General features: G+C 37.3%; 1 protein-coding gene across 10 annotated transcripts in view; it reads right to left on the bottom strand.

Annotated features, from left to right (window-relative positions):
• Window positions 1–4639: 4639 nt before the first annotated feature.
• ZMYND8 (zinc finger MYND-type containing 8) overlaps window positions 4640–23401 on the bottom strand; it is a 59875-nt gene continuing 41113 nt past the window's right edge. For 3 of the 10 annotated variants that reach the window (XM_074843563.1, XM_074843565.1, XM_074843567.1), the window contains 9 exons: window positions 21207–21359; window positions 19875–20378; window positions 17758–18132; window positions 15463–15653; window positions 14293–14373; window positions 13148–13226; window positions 11113–11352; window positions 10788–10945; window positions 4640–9373 (listed from right to left, as the gene is read on the bottom strand). In XM_074843563.1, the coding sequence (XP_074699664.1) occupies window positions 9161–9373; window positions 10788–10945; window positions 11113–11352; window positions 13148–13226; window positions 14293–14373; window positions 15463–15653; window positions 17758–18132; window positions 19875–20378; window positions 21207–21359 (1994 nt within the window). In that variant the 3' untranslated portion in view covers window positions 4640–9160. Of the gene's footprint in view, window positions 10490–10787; window positions 10946–11112; window positions 11353–13147; window positions 13227–14292; window positions 14374–15462; window positions 15654–17757; window positions 18133–19874; window positions 20379–21206; window positions 21360–23401 lie in introns of all 10 variants that reach the window. The other 7 variants (XM_074843564.1, XR_012625581.1, XR_012625582.1 and 4 more) reach the window with 7 other exon arrangements.

The following is a 23401-nucleotide window of genomic DNA, read 5'->3' as shown; positions in this document are numbered from 1 at the left end:
GGGCACAGTAGCTGCTGTCACAGCTCCTATCTTACACTTCAAGGACCAAAATACTTTCCCAAACAAGAAAAAAAAACCTGACACCACATGTACACTGACATGACTTTCATCACATTTCCAAGATATCCTTTGCTCTATCATTTCCTTATAGATAGCAAATATGAATACAATGCTGCAGAGCAAAAGAAAACAGGTTTTTAAAACTACCTGTTACTGCTTGCTGATGTTCCCATAATTTCATGTTCAGATCCTTTCTATGCCATAATCTTAAGAGGTTTCATAGTCTTTTGTAAAGGAAGCAGAGTCTCACCTGGTAGGCTGGGTGCAGCAGGGCATTTCTGAAAAATCTGGGACTTCAAATGCTAATACTGAAAGTGGTAGCAATCTGTACCTCAAATCATGTCATGCAAACCCCTTAAAAATGTTAATTTGTGTTCAGCTGTAGCAGAGCAGAAGAGCCACATGGGACCCTGTTCCTGAAGGATGAAAAATCAAATCATTTTCAGGCAGACAGCAGGTATTATAAACCAGAGCAAAGCAAAGGGTTGGCGGGGGGTGTATGACCTCCCACCAGCTTGGGACAGAGTGACCAAAGCAGTTAGGACTGAGGTAACACCTGACGATCAGAGCAGCAGCCTTGTGCCAAGCTACCTCTGCTTGTGCCTCTGCGCTGCCTCCGTTTTAGTCTGTCCAGATAAGCACAACGTACACTTGCTGAAAAGCCCATCAGAAACAGCAAAAACCCTCCCCCATCAATCTGGCAAGGCTGCAATCAAGGAAAGAAACCAGATTCTGTTTTTTCCTCAGGAGCAGCTGCTGATTTGGGGTTGTTTGGGTTTTTTCCTCCCAACAGTGCAAGGCAGACCGAGTATTTTGTCTTCTATAACAGAAATTAATGGCAAAGGCACACACTGCAAACTGTTTATAAAATATTTTACAGCACTTTAAAGGTACTTTCCAGCCTACTGCAGACTCACAGCATGTTCAGTGTTTGCATTTTCAGTAATTTCCCAGAAAAATGAATGAAAAATTTGAACAAGGCAGGTTTCCTATTTGGGCCAGAAATTTCTGAGACAGGAGAAAAATCTGACCTAGTTTATCCTTGCATTATTATTATGAAATTAAGGGCAGTAATTCACTTGTTACATGCTTTTTAGAAAGGACGGAGTATCAAATGCTGATTTACTGCAAGTATGCAGAGGGATTTATTGCTGTAAGAGCACCACGAGTACCGACAGTCCCCTGACGTTACTTGAAACACTGCAGTTTTCATATTGTCAAATAACAGCTCAGGTACATTTCCTAGCTCAGCGTGCCTTGATGCGCAGTATGCATGTATATAGACATCCTTGGAGCCTATACAGAGTGAGCTGCCACACTGCACCCACATAACATGCTCCTTTTGCAAAAGCCTGACTCTGAGTTTTGCAGGGACTGATCCACACCACCCACCTGCTTTTCCCTACATCCTTTTCAGGTGAAAGGCTGAACAAAATACTTCTTCCCCACCAGCACCCCCCCCCACCGCCCCTGCCTGCCCCATTAGCCTTATCCTTGGGGTCTTTCCACCTGTCTGCCATCAGCTGCCACTTCTGGTAAGTCAAGGAGTGCAACACAAAGTAAATGTAGCTCTTCACAACCAAAAAAGCCATTGAGATGACACGCACCAGAAGATAGTATCTTCTTGGGTCTTTTGTCTTCAAACTTCTAGTCATTCTGGTAAACCAGAACCTGGATCTGAACCATTTCTGAAAACTGCTCTGACAGAAATTACATTTTGCCCTTGCCCAGCTTTGAAGAGTTCAGATGCAACAACAGAATACAGAATTTTGTCAAATAACCAGAAAACTGCAAAGAATATAATTGCAAAAATACATGTTATCATTGGGGATGGAAGGGCACACTGCAATTGCGTTTACCCATTTCCTGTACTGATTTTTTTCATGCAGTTCTCCCGTGTGACCACCCGAGGGCAGCTGGGCTTCACAGTAAACCCCACAAAGCAGGAATATGCCGGACACCTCATTCCTCCCCCAGACAGTGGCCTGACAAAATCTTGGTTTGTGAGGTCCATTTCAGAATTCTGGAGTCACAGCCGTCTTACCTGATAAGCGTTAGGTAAAGAAACCCAAATTCTCAGCATTTAGCCATTTTCCTACGAGGTACACAACTGGAGAGATAAAGCATAGCAGGGCTAACACTGGGCAAGTACTTGAGTGGTATGTTGTATAAAAATGTTTTTTTAAAAGAGAAGAAAAATAGAAATCTCATTGTTTCTAGAATGCCTTCAATTAAGGTGTAGCTATACAATCGTTTTAAAAACTAGCCTCTCTGATTCACAAAGGAAGGCTAACTTTTCAGAGGGGATTTCAGTCCCATGGTTCTACCTCTAAGGGATGGAATGCCAGCATTCAGCGGGCTGCAGACGAGCCTCGACAGCGCATGGATAGCAGAACCTGCAGCACCCCCCCGAGCTGACACATCTGCACTGAGGAGGATGAAAAACGTAGGAGCCCAACGGCTCCGCATGGACGGCACTCCTCATGGTGTGTTCCTCTGCAATTTAACCACATCTGTGACTTAAGCCCTGAAAAGCTAATTTGGCAAGCACCAGCACGAGAAGGTGACAGCACAGCTGATGACAAACCTTTAACCCTGCATTCGTAGCCAGCCCACAAAGCTCCAGTTTGACCGTAACGGCCTCTCTGCAGCCAGAACCAGCAGCCAGGCTGTGGCTACTGGAGCACTTAAGTGCAACGCCTATGTCTGGTCCTCACACCCCTGCGCCAACATCAGGCTCCTGTGATGAAACCTGCTATGGCAACTCCATCCAGATGATACCATCTGGGGGGCTAAAACAAAACCTACCCACCTGAAGTGACACTACAACTCGGAAAACACTGCCACAGCTTGGTAAAGCTCTGGAGTCAACTCACCCTGATAAGGAACACCAGCATCAATCTCCTAACTGAAGGCCCAGGTGATAATGGGAGATAACAATAATGCAGAGATTTCAAAGTTCAAACTCCAAGACAAGTTAATTTTGTCCCCAAAGCGGAGGAATCAGCAGTAATATGCCCACATATCTTTCAGTAGGTTATAAGAGAGGATGGCAAATCCGAGGGACACGCAGTGCCTGTAGCTGAAAGGTGAAAACAAGTTTTCACAGGATGGTATACGGCCAAAGAGGCTTTTCATTATTTACAGGGTACTACCCCCAGCCCCCATCAACACAACAGCTGATCACTGGCATCACCCATTGCAGCTGGACGACGAAAGGACAGCCATTCAGACTCTGACTTCAAGCCAGGACTGAGTCAGGTACCGCAACCGATGAACCTTCACCATTGGAAAGAGCTAAAAATTCCAGACCCAGCACAGTAATTTTTCCCAAATTTGGTTCTGAGATAAACAAGGGACACACTACACAGCGTGGAGGGATACTCTTGACACAGGCGTCATGCCTAGTCGTGGTATTCGATCATATATTAAATAAAGTTGCAGCCTGTCTTTTAAATTCATATCACATCAGTGTCATATCCTCTCATAACGTCCAAGCCAGAGATGTGTTCTTCCTTCACTTTAGTTACCACAAAACAATCTTCAGAAAAACAATGAACTTCATACCACAACTAACTAAAATGTGGAAAAAATAGTCACCAGAACATCCAAGATGGTATCTTGGATCTTGACCTGATAACTCTCATTGAGTTACTATTTTATATTTATATAAACCTTTACTAGCATTTGGTCACCTATTATTTCACATGAGGAAAGAAAACAACTCTTATAGAAAAAAAAAATGCCCATTAAAAGAAAAAAAACACAGGTTGAAACAGGCTTTAGAAAGCCATGTCGTTTCCTAGAACGATTTTTTACTTGTTCATCTCTTTCCTTTTCTCTCCTAACACAAGAGCTTGTTCCAGCGATACCAGCATTCAAATTACATGGGGAAGGCCACAACATCATTTCAAGCTTTCAAGATTTGTGCTTTTCTTTAAACAGCAGCACTGGGAACATTAACTTCAGTTGTTTTACAAATGCAGGAGTAGGAACTTTAAGACAATATTCATAGTAAGACTTTACCGAGAGCTATTTCATTAACTCCCTGTTTCTTCTAACAGATAATTAAGACACACACAGCAGTCTTGCCCAATTCATGCCCTCTCTGAGGGCTACAACCGTACTCATGATGGACGTTCCCATTTCTAACCCACAAATACACCTAACAAGACTGCATATTGGTCAACCCCAATCCAACCAATGCATAAATGTTACCCAACAAGCAATGGACCTTTGCTGCTGTGAAAACTGAGAGAAAATGGATGCTGTTGAGTTTTATACATAAATGGCTTATTGCCAGACTGCCAACGCTGCTTTTTCTCAAATTTGACAGGCTTGGATTCAAAAGTCCCACCAAAGATCTGAGACAGAAGATCCCAACATAAGTGAAATTATCTATGATCTGGAGACTGTGCAGAAATGAACATTCATCCAGATTGAAATGAAACTGGAAATCCAGGAACACAGAACATTCTTCTAAAACAGTTTAATAAAAAAATTGTGAAGTTTCTTGAAAAATTGGAGAAACCCAAAGCATATCGTGTGTGTCACCTGTCTTAGTCACAAAGAAACACAATTGTCAAAAAAGATATTTAAGTTTAATACAAATTTTATACAAAGAAAATGTGAAAAAATACTTCCATATGCTAAAAGCAATTATGCTTCACAAATAAGGCCAGCTAGGCTATTTTTGACACAACTGCAATTCACGAATATTCTGTTCTCGCTTTTTTTCTTCTAATACTTTTTTCCCTCTAATATGGGTACTAGCTGGAGACTGTACAAACCGCATTATTTTATAAACAATGGGAGAAATCAACATGACTAAAATGTACAACAGAATGTACTGGAATGATATCATACAATTAATTTTCTCATATACATACATCACCTTTGCTTTGTTCAATGCTTTCGTTTTACACAACATACAAAATGGTACTACAGTATAAGTGTAACAGACAGCATTTTCATGGGTTACTTTCTCTCATACTGTACTGTTTCATGCTTACATAAAAACATAAATTCCATCATATAAATAATACATGCTCTGGCCCAGCATCAAAAGTCCTTTGCCCATGTTTCCCAATCCACGTTTTTCTCCACACCTAGTTCTTGTTCAAAGTCCTTTTGGAGGATTTTTTTAAAAAAGAAAACTGAACTGTGAAGCACCAGAACAAACTTTGCTTTTCTCAAACTTTGATATCAGTGATCAGAAATCATGCTACAACCAGCTGGTATTACACTTTCCAACTTTTCCGATATTAGACTGTATGAAATTTTAACTTAATTTTAATCTGTAAACAACATAAATTTTAACAGTCTGGTCATTGTAAAAACAATGTAAATCTTTATGTACTTCAGGTTCAGAGATTGGAAATGTTCTAATTTGCCTAATACAATTAACTGAAAAAAGATACCCTTCATCACTTGGTTGCTCAAGGAAATTCTACAAGAGTTTCAAAGTGCAGAAATTTTTTTCAATCCAAATGCAAGTGAAGTTGTTCAGATTCTCATGATTACATTGTTTGATGCGTAACTGCAGTTTCCCAAGACCAGTTTTCAGTGTTAGCTTGTGATAAGGCTGTTTTAAACCTTCCTTTTCCAACTTCAAACACTCTTTATAAGTTAAAGTCAATACAAATATAAAAAGGAGATGGTACTCTAACTTTAATGACATCCACAAATTGTACATTATTTACAAAAGAAGCATAGATTTAATATGGATCTTACCTGTCCTCAGCTTTTCTAAGCCAGCGCTAATGCTTTACATTAATGTAGTGTAGTTAATGCTTTGTACACATATACAAAGCTAAAGTCTGAACCTTTGAGGTTAATCCAAAGAACTGTGTTTATTTTTCACATTTCTATTAGATTTATTTATTCCAACAATTGTATGGACTTCTTGTTAGCAGTTAGACTCTTCGTACTTGGACTGGCATTGTGGTCTGAACATACTGAACTCCAGTTCTCATTGCCACTGTCCCAGCAGAAGGACTTACCACTACAGGAATGGTCTGTGGATTAAAACCAAGAGAAACATATTGTTATGTTAAAGGTCACATAAACATGACCACAGAAATAGAGATTTATTTTCCAGGGAAAATCCAGAACAAGTTCCAATTTTGTGCAAGAATTAATACCTTTATTACCGCAATATTACCTCATTCCAGGGTAGAAGGTAGTGTATTACTTTTCTATAGCCAAGAGTTTTTCTGTATTATTATTACTACTATATAATTACAGGGACAGGTGGTCCTATAGGTACTGTACACACTCTGTCTGTGCTTGGAGAGTTAGGTTTTCATAGTTACATCCAGTTATGTATTTTCCCCAAACTAACACATGAGAAGAGGAAATAGGGCTAAGAAAATCCTTTGTAATTTGAAAAAGTTTTGACAAAACAAACTGGAGTACAAAAATACCCTTGCTTATAAGTATATTCTTGTTACACATTACTTAAATCTTTTTCCCCAAAAGGAACTCCCCCATGCATTCAGTCTACACAGAAGAGAACAAAGAACATCCATTTGAACAAAAAAGTACTTAAGTTAACTTTTGCACAAATCAATAACAAAAACATCAGCATTACTGGGAACTGTCTTATACACCCTGTAAAAATATTAATATAGAATAAACTTTTCACTTCCATCATACAGATTGTGATTTATAAATCTCGACAAATGAAGTTTCAGGACATCTCTATAGGTGGGAATTGATTCTACAGATGCAGAGACAAAGGCACAAGAATGTTAAACAATCTGGTCAAGGTCACATCACTCTGGAAGATCTGGAAAAGGATTTATTGAATCTTAAGTCTGTATCTTAACCTTCCTCCAAAAATGTGAGAAAGTCTAGAAATGTCTGTACCATACAAACTGCAAGTATGTTTTGATACAATTCCAGTGATGCACAACTGCTGATCAAACAAATGCATCCATTTCAGTTCACAATATTTTGTGGAAGAAACAGGAAGTGAGATTCTGAGGACTCTGAAAGGGATGCAGAGATCTTCCCCCTGATGGCAGTGTGACATTCCAGAGAGAACACGGAAGAAGAAATACAAGTTCACTGCAGCCCAATGTTTCCCCACACTGTTTTAAGAAACCACATTAGTGTCTTAATGGTATTCAACAAAGATTGTGAGTATCCCTACTGAGATGGATTACAGCCTAGAGCGTTTATCGGCTCCTTTGTGACAAAGTCTGTGCCTTCCAGAAGCCTACTCTTTCCATTCCCTGGAATGCAAAGACGATGAATTCGTATTTGTACATTATTTTAACTGCAGAAAGAATAAAAAACAAACATGGAACCAATCTGCTAAATAAATGCAAGATTACTGCCATTTTGTAATGATTTCAGATGTGTAGAGGGTTCATTGGAAATGGTACCCAGAAGATACACTGGAAGTTGTTCAGAGGAAGAAATTCCTAGTCGGACACAAAGTGCAAACTGAACCCTAAAGAAGCCATTATGTAAGTCACTGTTAGTACTACAGGTGGGGAAATTAAGGTTGCCACAGTCGCCTTTCAAATATACACACTTACACAAATGAAAAAAAAAAGTTTCAGTTCTTACAGCGATCGGGATATGGAATGTGCGAGACTCCTTAAATGTGTTAAGATCATTCCCTGAGAGGTAAATTTTCCACCTCTGCCAGTTTTACACATATGTACATTTTGCATACACATTAAACATGCACTAAGGTTTAAAATTATTTAAATTGCACGTGCAGTCATTAGAATACAGAGGTGTCTGTAGCTGTGCAAGACTAATGCAAATGTGTACAAAGTTTTAAACATGCACAAATAAAGGTTGAAACCTTTCAGACGTTCCAATTATGCTTTACATAACTCAGTACACTTCGTATTACAGAAAACCAATGAAGGTAACTGCCATTTTTCTGAGTATTACACAAAACCACCTTGTGATCTTACAACCTCTCAGCTATTCACAAAAGAGCCTAACGTCTTTGATGGTTGCTATTTGATTTTAAAACACATATAAAACCTTATTGTTATGGTAATTCAGTCCAAGCAACTTAGGGCCAATGCTGCAAAGGTGCACAGTGCTCTCAGTTGAGACAAAATGAGTTAAAACGCTGCCTAGGAATGTGAAAAGTCATGATCCCCACGAAGAGCAGTAACATTTGTGTGGAATATAATGGCTATGAAATACTGTCTGTATGTGTGCGTGTGGTCACAGACATACACACAGGTGTGTATCCCGCAGCTGGGGCAGGGCGTGTGCACGCACACACGTGGGTGTGCGTACACAGGGAGAGAGAAAGACAGAGCAACTTCTATAGCAAATTAGGCCTCACGAGCACAGTGAGATGAAGGTACACTGTTACATTAGTACATAGTTACTATTATAAATTATCTAACTTCAGCCAGAAAATTAACTGAAGTTATCCAGACACGGGCTTCTCTGTCGAACCCCGCACTGAGACAGAGCGTGCCGTTCCGCTGCCAGCGCAGTATCAGCGAATTTCCTTTTGGTAAGAAGCAGCTCAGCGCAGACGCCATGCTGACTCTGAAGTAAGCACTGCAGAACATGACCAGTGGAAATAGTGGGATATTGTGATGCATAAAATACAAAAAGAAAAAAAAAAAATCTAACTCGCTTCTGTCCCATCTCCTGTGACTGACACTAGGGAATTCAAGTGTCCTTGGTTAAGTCTTTGATGGAAAAACCCAGGTCTGATTCCAATGCTATTTCTCATAATTTCATAACACTAATGTGCAAGACTGCATGGGATATACACCACTGATGAATGCATATTTTCTTTCATAGTTACTGAGATGTCACAGGAATATCAAGCATAGCTCAGAATTAATTAAAACTCTTTAGGATACCATAGACAAAAGATATTTAAAAGATATTTAAAATTAATTCTATATATTTACATTGATCTTGTGGTCAAGTATATACATGAAACAGACAAATAACTAACAATAATGTAAAATGGAAGTCTGACTGTCCTCAGTGTCTTTGTTATACTTAATGACAATTTCTGAATCCCTGTAATAATGGATGTCGAAATGAAAGGGTGGAATGTTGCACAGCAAAATAGGTCATTTTGCGCTGCAAGTTGAGACTATACCAGTGAATTCATATCTTGATAGAACAGCAGACGGAGACAACCCCCCAGAAATAACTGAGCAATTTTAATGCCAGGAACAGTACTACTGCAGACTTTAAATGATGATATTGTACTTACAATTGTGGGTTGAGTAGTTGGAATATAGGTGGTGGTCTGCGGTACCTGGACCAGTTTTATAGGCTGGTTGCTTGTCACACCTGTTGCTATCTGCAGAGACAGCACAGGCAACCTCAGTAGAAGTCTCAGCTTTTACATAAATTCCACCTAGTTGTTATTATTATTATAATATGAAATTTATGTTGGATGTTTTGTTTGTGTTAAAAATTTGCATCTTAATGAATTCACAGGTTACTTTTTTGTTAATAAAACAAAATTCAAATTATGAACATGATCAATGTATACAGCATGATGTTTCAGGTAGAACATCTATGTGAAAGCAATTCCAGGTTTGTATAACTGGAATATTCCCTGGCAAAAGTTTTAGGTAACTGATTTTCTCCCATCCCTCTTTCCCCAGTAATACAATGGTTGTGCTGCCACAAACAATGCACATGAACATTGACTGAGCCAGAGTTTAACTAACTTCACCAAAGCATTCAGGTGGAACAGCACATCCTTTTTCCCTCTTCAGATCTGTTTCCCAAGTTACTCCCTTAGATGACATGTCAAGCCCAGAGGTCTAACACCAGACAGTAGCAAAAGTGTCAAGAAATGAACACAGCTCTCTAGTTTACTATGCTTCCCAATTCTATAGGACTATCTCAATGAGACATCATGCTGGAATCACAATACTACAAAATTAGTTTGCTTTTAATATCTTAAAATACAACAAGGCTCCTACTGATGTGGGGGATCATGTGTTAAGGGTTTGAAGGATCAGCCCCCCCATAAAATTTTTCATTTAATAAATCTTGCAAGGGCAGAAGAAAAACGATGCTGAAATTGCTAATAGTCAAGCCCTACCTATAAAGCAGAATCTTCTCTATAAACATTTTCTATATATGCAATGTTAAGTCCCTTTTATTAGAGCATTTGCTCATCCTTGCCTACTGAATACTATCAGAGTAGATGCTATGGAGGATTTCGTAACTGCACACTGCTCCGTTAACTGTAGATCCAGGTGAATTGTTGTATCAGTGTTATGGAACATTGTGGTACCCTAGTGGCAGTCTGTTGTGATAAAGTAAGTTGATCTGAATGCAGGTCTTGAGCTTGGCCTCTGAACCCCCAGGCAAGAAGGGCTTGGAAGTGCTGCAGTCAGTATTGCTTATCAGAAGGCAACTTGTATCGAAAGATCCAGACCAGAAGCTACACTGATGGGTCCTGGAGAGAGAGAGAGAAAGAGGTCCAGTCCCCTTTGGCTGGAAGGATGAGTCAAGCCAACACAAGGTTTTACTGGGAATGAGTGAAGGGGAAAGGGTTTATCCCAGAGGACAGAAGGAGATTTTTTTGCCAAGATGAAGAAAAAAAACCACAACTCCCTATCTCACTCCCCAAATCACACTCTTTGAAATATGCAAATGGTCATAAATTCCTGGCTAATCCAGGGAGGCCTTTAGGGGTATGTTTCAGAGACATCTTACATATGATTCTTGTTTGGAGTGACCACAATGATACTCACTGTAACACTCTCTTTGTTTTTATCAGTTGAACCTTCCTTTTCCTTAGGGGTGCTGGCTGTTTCTGTGGGTGTAGGCTGCACACTTGAACTGGGCTGGGATGATTTATTTAATGTTTCTGTGCTGATTTCTGTATCTGTTTCTTGCTGTGTTGCAGTAGCTAAAATAAAGGAAAAAAGAGAAAGTAGCCACTACTCATGCGTATCAGTCCACGGTCACTCTTCAGAGGCACATCTGCACCCATGCAAATAAAGAAATGTTCAGTCATTGCGTATTCCACCCACCTGAACCCCTCAGCGTGAAACAGACAACCCAGAGCAAGATTACCTGACTGTGTGCAAGATTTCATATGCTCAGGCCAGTGAGCTTGTTGGCAGGGATAGTCACAGTAGCTAGTATTCCAACAACAATAAAAAATGGCCTCTTTCTTGCAGTTAGCACACCACTGCTTCTTTTTAGTTTCATCCACTGCTTGCTGTTTTTCCAATTCCAGCTGCTTCTTCACCTCAGCAATCAAACGATCTCGTTCCTGTTCTAGACTCTGACGCATTTCAGCCATTGTCAGTTCTACTCAAAATGCAAAGAAAGATGAGTTTTGCATTTTCCGTCCCCCAAGAGCAAGGTGCAGAAGAGTAATTTCATGAGTTTAAGGACAACATGAAATTAACAATCAACTATTGCCTGAGTTTGGGCATCTCTGTTTCATACCTACTCAACAAATGAAAGTCTTCCATCTTCTTTTCTTATTCTGGCACCATGATTTTTACCCTTAACCATTACAATTTGTTTAACACTTTAGTTCTAGGTGTCCCACAGAGGATCAGAATCCACGTGTACTAGGTGCAGCATAAACACAAAAAGACGGTATGCAGCTGCTGCTAACATACTTTGTCTTTACAAGCCCAAATTTTTGTTCTGCTCCAATATTCAGAAAATACACAGAACTGTATTTCTTCTTGTCTAATAAATAAGTAACAGCAAATCAATTGTTCATTGTGTCTTGGTTTCTTTACAAAGAAAAATGTGCAAGTTCCAAGAGGGACACTGACAAAGTTGTAAAAACTCATCACTACGTGAATAAAGCTGTGAATTTGAGCTTTACTTCAGGATTGCTCTGAGAGCCACCCACTATTAATGCAGTTACAAACTGATACCTCAGTCACTATGAGTGACTACAAGTGAAAGAGAGCTTGACAGAATCTTCAGGGAAGTGGGCAAACACAAATAAAGCATTCCAATTCTAGCCACCTGACTCAGGATGAATCTTTGAGTCTTGTGAAAAACACTGAAGTGGACATACTTTCAAAACACCATTAAAGGTGTTTATTTAAATCAGTAGCTTAAGACTGGTGACAAAGGGTTTGAAGGATTTTTCTTTTATTTCTGAGCACACCTAGACATTCAGTTCTGTGAGTTGCAGACGAGTTGTTGCCATACCCAAGTAATTTTGAAGAATGCTATAACTAGACTGCAGCAGTCGAAAAACTGGTCTACCCTGATTTGAAAGAGCAAGATGTTACTAATAAACCAAAGACATGAGTCTTAATATGAGGTTATTCAGCCCTTAATTCACTTCGGTTCCAGATGAGGTCTGCAAAGAGAGTCAAAAAGTGGACAAGGACACTCTATTACACAGTCCTAAGGTTGTTTGGACTGCATACAGCTTAAAGGAGACTTCATCACGCAATTGCAACCTTCTTCCCACAGTCAGTGCATTAAAAGAAGATAATTTAAGAGGGATTTCATTTTAATCATGGTTTCATTTCCTGCCCATAGGGTTGAGTGAATGTAGAGATGAAAATCCCCCTCCTAGGAGGAGTATTTTTTTATCTGTTTAAGGTAGTATTTTGACTTTATTTCACTGCCAGTCTGGCACCAAGATTGTCAAGGTTGTCTGTTCACTTTAAATAAACAAACAAGTATATACACCAACAGCTGATCTGAACCGAAATGTCAGCTACAATCTACAAAGATACCAGAGGAAGCAGGTTCTCCCAGTGGCTATAGTAACAGAATCTGGTTCATGTGAGAACTAGTATGAAATAATCAGCATAAAATATCTCATGAAGAGGAATTATCTAATGATGCATAGAATAGTTATTCTGTCCTATCAAAAGTCCTCTTTAGCCTAAATTTGTCTCAGAGGGCTGAACAGCTGTTGTTTAATATGCACAGATGAAGTGACTTTGTGCATACTCAAAAGGTGTCTGCTAACATCAGCACAGCACATTACAGAAGGTTTTCCATCCCTCACTTGGACAATTTGTAGTATCATACGATGAAGGTAATACATACTACAAGCACTCGGATTTTCTATTTAGGACGAAACCTGACACATTATTTTGGACTGCCATATTCATACCTAGATTATGCTTCATTTCTGAGAGTTCCTGTTGATGTAACCATTGAAGTTTTTCTATCTCAATCCTCAAACGCCGAATCTAAATTTTAAAAATTTAATAGTCAGTAATAATAAACAGGGTGCAGTGTAGAATACATAATTACAATACAGAAAAACATGCCCAAAGCAAAGAGCCTGATCATCACTGACATCAAGGTTCCTTCATATTAACATGAGGACAAGACCAGAGTAAACCCCAAACCAAAGTCTGAATTATTCTAAATATTTGTTTGCTAGATTTGCTTACCATAAAATATACAGGATTGTTTGAAAACAAAAAGCACTTCTATTAAATTTGCTCTTGCTTCCTCTGAAATTAGCTGAGTCTCAAATTCCTCTGACTGGAATCAAAAACCTATTCCTCAGTTATTAGTATGACATTTCATTTATTTTCTTTTCTTTTTAACTAGATGAGGCTTAGGAAAGCAAGTTATTCGTTCACTGTGGATTGGGACTGCAAATACCCTTACTCAAAATTGTGACTTCCTTATTTTGGTTAAAAGAAGCAAACCATCACACTTTTAACTCTGAGCTTTATTTGTTCACATTTATACTTAGCTTACACTGTTTAATCTGCTTTTTCCAAGCTTAAAGAAAACACTTAAAATATACTAAAAGATACTTAAAAGATAACTTTGAAGACAATTAAAAGCAATGTATAACATTTCATAAAAAATGCAAAGCCTGTTAAACTGTTTTTTTTTAAAGTATTAAAAAATTGGTCATAATCACATAACTGGAATAAGCTACTGCACTGGAAGTAAATTAAATCATCTTCCTCTGGTGGACAAATACATGGTTTAAAAAAAATCACATTTTCAAAAAAACTACTCCATTTCTGATTTTAAACAAGGTGACATAAAACTAAATCCTCAAGATAAGCTTTAAGGATCTGGGCTAGAGCCCATCTGATATTTTTTCAGTGTTTTTCTCCACCACTCTAATCATTACTTCTAAAACAGCATAGAAATTAGGATCTCTAGACAGTCTCAATATATACTACTTTGTAAGTATAGTTATATGGTACTTTTATATATAAAAATACTTTTTTGCAACTTTCAAAGTTAAAATACAAGCAGTATTATTTATTTTAATCTTACACTAACCTCAGCTATTGTACTTCCAGTAGTATTTTTTGAAAGATCATTATATATTTCGGTCATTGTTCCTTTGATGGCATCCATCATCTGAAAGACAAAATAAATTAAAAAATTGTATTTTTTTAATAGATACCGACACTTTCACTTCCTTTCAGTCACTCTAATGTGAACATATATTACTATCAACAATGCCCCATATCTCTCTGTTTATCTGGGTTTACTTTTAGAGGACTATTTAGAAGGCAGAACACAACACTTTTGATCAGGACTCTGATTTTTAAGCGTCCTAAACTGGTGAACTGCTTGGCCTTCTATTTTTCCAAGAAACTGCCACTGATATAAATTACAAAAAAAAAAACCCAAACCCCGACACCATGAGTTTGAGGAAGAAGCACACACACATACACAAAAAAAAAAAAAAAAAAAAAAAAAAAAAGAAGACATTTACTGACATTGCTGACCACTGACAATCCCACCAAGACCATAGGGTTGAGTGAGAACACTGCAAGTTGACAGGCAAGATTAATTCTGATGCTTTTAATGCCTGGGCACTCTATTTCCTTATAGGGTACTCATGTTGATTTTTTGATTTGAAGATCTAAGAAAGTATATGAAAAGCTAATGTCCCATCCCTCACTGTCACTATTACGATACCAGTATTACACCACATCTTCTCTTTAACAACTTAGGTTCTGTTTTAATACATGAATACACACCTATGACAAGTTACCATCTGATGAAGCTATACAGTGTTTTACAACAAAAGTACATTTTGGTATATGTATTACTGGACACAGAAGAAGAAATATTAATGTTTACTGTAAATATGATGCTGAGGGGATATCTACACCTTTAGGAGAAAACACAGAAAATGGTCCAAACCACAGCGCAACGTAAATAAGAAGCAGCAATGGGGGAACATGAGAAGGAAAGGGTCTCAAGTGTCTGAGCAGCTGAAGCTTTTCATACAGATGCTCTGGTTTGGAATGGCAGCATTCAGCCAGCTCTAAAAAGATGGTTCAGCACTCTCGTCAAAATCTACCTGTTCCTACCTAGTGGAATGAATTTGCAACATATGACAACCTGAAAATAAAGTTATTTCAGAATCAGCAATGTCAAAAATGTGAAAGTTCACTTCAAAATAAAATTTCAAGAAAACCTTGCTCAAGAACTTACTTTGCTAGTGTATTTAGCAATATCTGCAGCCACATCAGCGGAAGCTGTTGCAATTGGCAAGTCTGTATTAACTGAGGAAGAAAGTGTACTTGCAGATCCAGAACTGGTAACCATAGAAATAGGTTGAGTACTTGTAACCAAGGTTATAGTGGATGTGGAAGTGCTCTGGGTGATCTCTTTTTGCTGCACAGCTAAGAAAAGAGAACATACAGCAAATCAATCACATAAACAATTATGAAAATAAAGAAGCAAACTTCTAACTCTGTCTAACTTAAATGGGTGCACCTAACCATTTCAAAGACTTACATTATTTATACGATGGTGCCATTTAATCAATAAATTATACAGTGCCCAGCCACTGAACTTGTACATAATTGTAAGGTTTAAAGGTAGTGAAGCAAATACATCTTTAAAACTTATTATTTTAGACTGGCCAATGCAAAAGTCTCCCTCAAATGTGTATTCCTCTCATTTGGGGACTTTTCCATCCACTTCCTAGGAATTCACTTCCTAACCTCTCAATTTGGAGAACTCCAAACTAATGTCATAGGTATGAGCCTAAGTTAGACTTTGACAATTTCTTTTGCCATAATTTTGGAACATATTACTGAATTTCTTTTCTTTTTGCTTTGAAACAAGGTTTAGTGAGCCACTGTTGAAGAAAGCCTACTTTAGTAATACTTCCTGGTGTTACTCTCATTCCTTTGTCATTAATACTACTAATTCTTAGTAGTGTGGCCACATTTAATATATATATATATATATATATATCCCCAGATCAACATTAGCCTCCGGTTGGCTGCAAAGCAAGGAATGCAACATTACATCAACTCACTAAAGCAAAGAAGTTATTCATAGTATTAACTCAAACAGGGCAAGAAAAGTTTTCTCATCTTCAGTTAATATTTCAAATAATCTTAAAGTGGGTAATTAAAAAATGAGAGTACAAATCAAAATGCAAAGACCCTCACTTTTTTCATCCCTAATGACTTATCTGCCTTAAATATTTAAAAAATGTATTTTTGTTTTAGGACAATACTTTTAAATCTATTTTTAATGATTCATATTATAAAAGATGTCTTCATTGACAATATCCTCAAAACGGGAATTACTGAAATAAAGGTTATACATATATGTACTATATTTTTGTTTATGCCAATTCAGCATAAGAAATCTACAGACTTTATAGTTTGCATTTGAAATATTTCTAGCATATAATATTTAAGATGGAATATTGCTATAATGTGCTCAAAAGTAAACATACTGATAAAACATAGGCTGAACATTTAAAGTTCAGCCCATATTATTAACTCTTATAAAGTATGATTCTATTAAAAGTAAGACTTCACCAAGTTTCATGTTTATTTTTCTTACTGAATATTTCTGTATCAAATGTGTGCAAGTCTACAAGTAGAAAGATACCGCTTCTTCAACACTTCTTAAATGACAGTCACAAAAGCAGTTTTGGACCAGAAAAAACTGCCTCTGGTAAACATTTGTATGTGACCCATTACTTAAACCTCTCTTCTGTATGCAATTCCTTGGCTTGCCAGCAGTGTTAGCAGAATGGAGAATACCTATTCATGAAGTGTATCAGTAACCAGTTCAGTTTATTAACTTGAAATTACAAATGAAGCTAGATTTACAGAAAGTTACTGTTCTGTGACGTGAAGCAACAGAAGCATGGGGTTATATTACCATGTGCCTACTACTAGCAAAACCTCTGGCAAAGAGCTGGTAAGACAACAGTTGTGAAAACATTCTAAAATGCTGTGGCTGTTTGCTCAGTAAACTAGCATCCAAGTCTTGTTAAGAGTTAAGCAACAGGGATTTCAAAGACAAATGCAGCCTGGGTAATTTCATTGCTGTCAAATTATACTCTATGAAAACCTGTATAGATCAGCTTCTTGTCAGATAAAACTTGATCCAGTTTGTAGATATTGAGGTGATAGTAGTAATCATGCAAGTGGAATAGTTAATGGTTTTATCAAATAATACAGAAAATAATCCAGTTCACTCTCCCAAATCTGTGACGGCTAAGAATGGCAAAAATATTTATACAGATACACACACAAACTTTTTGTCATTAAAATAAGGAGACATGACTCTAAATACACACCAGAAAGAGCAGGTATGGTGAGTAAGTTGTTGTATTTTAAAGTCACTTATCAGAGTAGAACCACACTTTGAGATTTTGTTTATATGGAAGAACTCCTGGTTGGGCAGCCTTGGAGCACTGAGATCACTACTGGGGAATTATGGCATCACAGGCACATTGAGTTAGAAAGTGTATACCTTTAACTGCTTGTCTTGTCTGATATCTTGTCCCTTGAGAGGACTGAGGTTGCTGTGACTGAGACTGCTGGCTCTGCTGCTGTTGCTGCTGTCTCTGCACCTTCTGCATGTGCCATTTCTGAGAAGATGTCTGAAATTTATTGGAAGAATTCCACACTACACGCTGCACAGCAGGGGCAGTTTCCTTAGGCAGCAGAGGCCTCTGCTTTTTCACAGGGCTTCCAGTGGCTGCAGATGGAGCACTAACAGTAGAAGAAGCACTAGTAGTTGCTGTCACACCAGCTGGAGGAGTCTGGGCTGCAGAGCGGGTAAGTACTGGAGTTTCTGGCAGAGGCTGGGTGCTTGCACTGGAGGAAGGTGGAGTTTTACCTACAACTAAATAAACACAAAACGTCATGCCAGCTTTTTACCAACACATCTGTTTCATAATTTTCCATCTAATTTTTGGAAGAGCCATATGCACCTTCCAGTCTACTTTGAATTATTTTCCTCAAAAAGTAGTTGATACTCTACAAGTAAACTCATTTCAGTCTCGTTGAAGTTGGTGGCAACTCAGAAGCTCCAGTCATTAAGCAAAACAAAATAAAAAGTACAAAACCCAGAAAAAACAGCCTGACCTCCTTCGGAAGACAGGTGATAGGTTAGCATTTGTTAGGATGTTTCTGAGTTACCACTTATACCTGTCATCCCAAATTCTTTCAGGAAAAAAATACATTCAAAAGGAACAATGACTGAACAGTAACTGAAAGGATAGCATACAAAAAACTTTCTACATAAAGGTGAACTGGCACTGACAACCAAATAAAATATACAGTCTATTTAAGATACCTATGTTTACTCTAAAATCTTACAGAGTTTATAGTTGACTGTTCCACATATCAGATCAATTTAGGAACTGGATGGTTCTTCCAAAGCTGTGGCCAGAAAAACATGTCTGAAAGAAAAGGCTGCTGCATTGGCAAGTTTCTGGAAAGGGGGAAAAGACCTCCAGATTTGCATGCATCAGATCTCTTTTCTGGACCATTTTAATCTCATAGACACAAGTAAAGGTAGGGGCCTTGGAATCATGGACAGGACACAAATTATGTCTAGAATATATTCATATTATAAAAATATTTAAATTCACTTTCAAATTTCACTCAGAATATGTATTAATCTTTTGCCTCTATATCAAAATAAAATTTTAGGATTATTATTTCAACCATCACTAGTTTAGGCCACTAGCAATGCATGAATAAGTGGTTCTGAAATTCATAAAGCTGCCTTGCTTAATAAATTTTTTAAATAAAACAAGGATCAGTCAATATAAACTCCCCAAAATGACAATTCTGGTTTTAATTTATAAGCCTATTTTCTTGATTAGCTTATAACATTTATCCCTTAAATTCTATTTTAAGGTTCAAAATTCAGAAGCATTGTCTTCTGAAGAATGCTTAGTTAACTGATTGAAAACATTGTTTTAAATGATTGAGCCAACATGCTATGAAATATAGACAAGAAAAGAAAGTTGTATGAAGAATAAAATAATTTTTAATCTAACCATATAAATCTAGTTTTCTGTTTCATTTTGACAGAAGACTAGCACACAGAACAACCTTAGCAAAAGCACTTTAGTCACTGAGATTGCTTTCCTCTTTTAGCAACATGCAGAAACAAGGGACAATATCTCAGGGATAGTACATGTGATTTAGCTGTTCTTTTGATTATTACTGAGGGCATTTACACTGATTTCAATGGGACCTTATGCAATTTGTATGTTTTGCAAGTTCCAACTTCTTCTATACGTGCAATTTTGGGAGGTCTACAGAAACAAAGATTCAACTGAAAGTCATAGCAACTGCAAAATAAATTCTACATTTGTCACAGAACAAACACTACGGATATTCATAGTTCTACGCTGCTGACAGAAAACTCAATGAAACATATTTTATTTAAACCAGAAACTATAATGGGGACGGAAACCTTTTTCCATAGTCACAAAGAATGAAAAATCATTCCTAGAGATTGTTTTAGTACAGATATTTTTATCTTAATGTAAAAACAAAGTTAACAAGTCTGACTTTGATAACAGCCCTACAGAACAGAAGAAAAAAATGAAGGAAAGAATTTCATCCTACCATCTTGTTTAGGAGGAGGTTCTTTAGATTCTTTCTTGGTTTTCCTTCCTTCACGTCCACAATGATCATCTCCTAGATCGATGACAAGTTCACTCTCAGAATCAGAGTCCAGTCCTAGATGCACAGTTGGCGAGTCTGTTTCATCTTTACCTTTCAGTTTTTCTTTTGCAGGATGCTGTAAACTTTTTCCCTTTTCAGAAAATTCTTTTTCAGTGTCTATAATTGCCTTTTCTTTGACTGGGTCATCTGTCTTCTCCACTTCTGGACTTGTGCTTTTAAGTTCCTCCTTGTCTTCATTCTGTGCTGGGGGCTTAGGTTTTTTTTTCAAGCTCAATGATTCTTTGTCACTTCTTGTACCTTCCTTGTCTTCTCCATCTTCTTGATCGTTCTTTGATTTCTGATCCTCATCACTATATTCACTGTCACTGGTGTCGGATTTTTCAGAATCTTCAGAGTCACTGTGTTCTACTGCAGTATAAACAGCTTCAGATATTTCATTTATTCCTAATTGTGGGGAGGAAAGTACATTCCATGCTGACATCAGACTGACTGACATTACAAAAAAAAAAATACTTTATATACTGGAACAAAGTGTATACATACCATAATCTTAACGGTCAGTCCTTAAGCTATAAACACTTCCCTTAGTGCCAGATTGTATAAAAAATTACAATTAATATTTTATTTCATTCAATGGCCCTCCCTTCAATGCTTTTTTCCACTACCTGCAAGCCGTTTTGTTCAACTCTGGATCCAATGCTGGCAAATGCAAAGAGGAATTATTTTTATCCACAAGAAACCACCTTAAAATCAGTAACACTAGTCACCTGATTACTTATATGCATGTTTGAAGAATCAATTTTAAACTGCCTAAGTTTTGTGAGGAGAATCTAATTTTTTTAGTGTCTAGAATATCTTTAATTAAAGTGCTAAACAACACTGATGTTTTTAACAGCATGCAGCTCCTGGGTGACTGGATATACTAATTTGTGCAACTGACATAAGTTAGGTACAATTCTTGAATTTTTCAATTTACAAAGCAAATAGTAAGACTGTAATTTTGTTATACTATCTAGATCAGAATAGTACAAAACCAGATTAAAAGATGAAAGTTTTTCGACAAAAATTTGAAACATAAAGTCTCACCGTATTTTAAATTAAACCAGTTCAGTGCCTTCTACTTGCCTCAAAGAGTTCAGATATCCTCTTACTCTTGTTTTAAGGCATAAAACATTTAAGGTTTTACTATTCAAAAATTTCTTTTAAATTCCAATTCAAAATTTCTTCAAGTGTATCCTTCAGATGTCCATTGTATTCTTGAGTTATACTTACCAAGTTGTGCTTTACAACTCTCTATTGTCTTGTCAAGATTAAGCTGGAACCTACTACGTATCTGTCGCTTTGGTGAAATGAGTTGCACAGGAGTGGTCTGCTGTTGGACTGACTCACTCAACTCTTTCAGATCCATCTCAGCTTTGCTACGATCTAGAAAAAGAAAAAAGAACCAAGAAAAACATTTTACAAAAATAAGAGAGATCACTATCCAGCTAAGACAAATTTTACTGAGTAACAATGCAGACAATCTGAAACATATTTCACTTCTTTTATAATTATGGACTAAATAATAGTTCTAAAATGACTTTACTACAAACAAGGGATTCTTCCTCTCTGATACTACATTTTTCACATGCAAAATGCATGCATCAGTTATGTGGACGTTTTCTCTATCGATGTGAAATTATCAGGAAATCATTAAGGTCTGTAAACTTTCGGACAGCACTTCTAGTAAGCTACTGCTGTTATTTATTACTAGTAGTAATACTTTCACAGAGAAAATGAAATAGGAGTAAAAATCCCTATAGTCACCATCTAAAATTCAAAAGGTTAAGTCATGAGAATAGAAATAAAAATGTGGATTTCTACACTAGATAAATAAATTTAAGATAAAATAATAAATTTTTCAATGTATGTCAGCAAAATCTTCTCGAGTTCTCCTATACATGTAGAGAATTTTCACTCTGAAACATACAGATCTGGCTACAGAGAGTACAGACTATAGTGCTAAAGCTAAAACTGTCTTAGCAACTAAGTTTCACATTTTTACTTCAAATTGCTCAATTTCAGAGTTCTATTTCTGTAGCACAGTCCTATCCTTTACTCTTTGCCAACAGTGCTGACACTCCATTAGTGGTCAGGGCACTAAACCAGTCCAGAGTTAGTTGCTTGTTTGGGGGAGGAGGAAGGGGACATGAAGAAAGGGGAAAGAATGGAGAGAAGAATTAGGTTTGGCCAGTTTCACTCCCTGAACTGGTTAATGGTAGGATCAAAAGAGCCAGTGCCATATTGCTGGAAAAGGACAGAGGCCATGGAGAAGACAAAAGGCAACACTGGCACAATGTGCATTAGTGCTTCATTTAAAGTTTCATTCAACAGCAGATAAAGGATGTCACAGTATTGCCTTATTTTACTTTAAAAAAACCAACCAAAACAACCCAAACACATATTTACAAGATGTTTTTTGTTGATGTACAACTCAGAAAAGCGAAATAAATACAAAGGGCTGAGCCAATGATTCCTCTGACCAGACATTCTTTACAAGTTTGAACTTAGTATCAAGGTACATTCCACATTTAAAGTTTAAGAGCAATAGTACATAATGACTCAACTTCAGCACTACAGTTGTCTGGCCATTCTATCTCCTATCAGGTTACAAACAGAATCTGTATTACAGATAGAGCAGGTATGGAAGTAACCATTCAAGTATTCCATGCAGTTTTTGTTTACTGCTAACGGCAGTTCCTCATCTTTTCCTAGAGCAAGGCAGTAACTTGTGTGGTACAATCCCACAAGCCAAATACACAGGCTATATATTACAGGTTTGTAATATATATGCATTATAGCATACACAAATTCAGTCTAAATAACATTCAATCATCCTTTCTAGTCCCAGAGAAATGGTCATAAAAGTAATACTGAATTTCACACTCCTCATGTCACATATTCACACTGGAAGAGACAAAACATAATACAAACTCTATCACTTTCAGTGCAGTGTAAGTTTCAAAAACAGAAATGAAGGTTCTAAGTCACTTAAGTACTTTTGAAAAATTTGTTCCTTGCATTGGAAATGTCTGCTAAATTAGGTTTCTTCTTCCTATGCTATGTCACCCAATCCACACTAATTCCACAGCAGTAATGGTTATATCACCCTTAGTACAGAATTTGATTCAAGGCCTTCATAGATTTAGTTAATTACACAGCAGGATATAAACAGAAGAAAAAATAGAGAATGGAGGAATATATATAATGTGTACTAACTAACAGATAATATGTAATAACTATAATACCTCCCTAGGGAACCCTACATCCTAATATATGAAAGAAGTCTTGCAATCCAGATTTCTCTATCTGACCTACAAGGAGGTCTCACTGATTTCCAATCTGTCTCATTAATGTCAAAGTATTAGTAAAATAAAAACAGAGCCAAAGGCCAGACAAGCCCATGGTGAAGAAATCTTTGAGTTCTC

Source organism: Strix aluco, chromosome 17 (genome assembly GCF_031877795.1).
Source record: "Strix aluco isolate bStrAlu1 chromosome 17, bStrAlu1.hap1, whole genome shotgun sequence".
Lineage (NCBI taxonomy): Eukaryota > Metazoa > Chordata > Aves > Strigiformes > Strigidae > Strix > Strix aluco.
The sequence above is the reverse complement of the archived record's forward strand: the minus strand, read 5'-3'. Positions and strand labels throughout refer to the sequence as shown.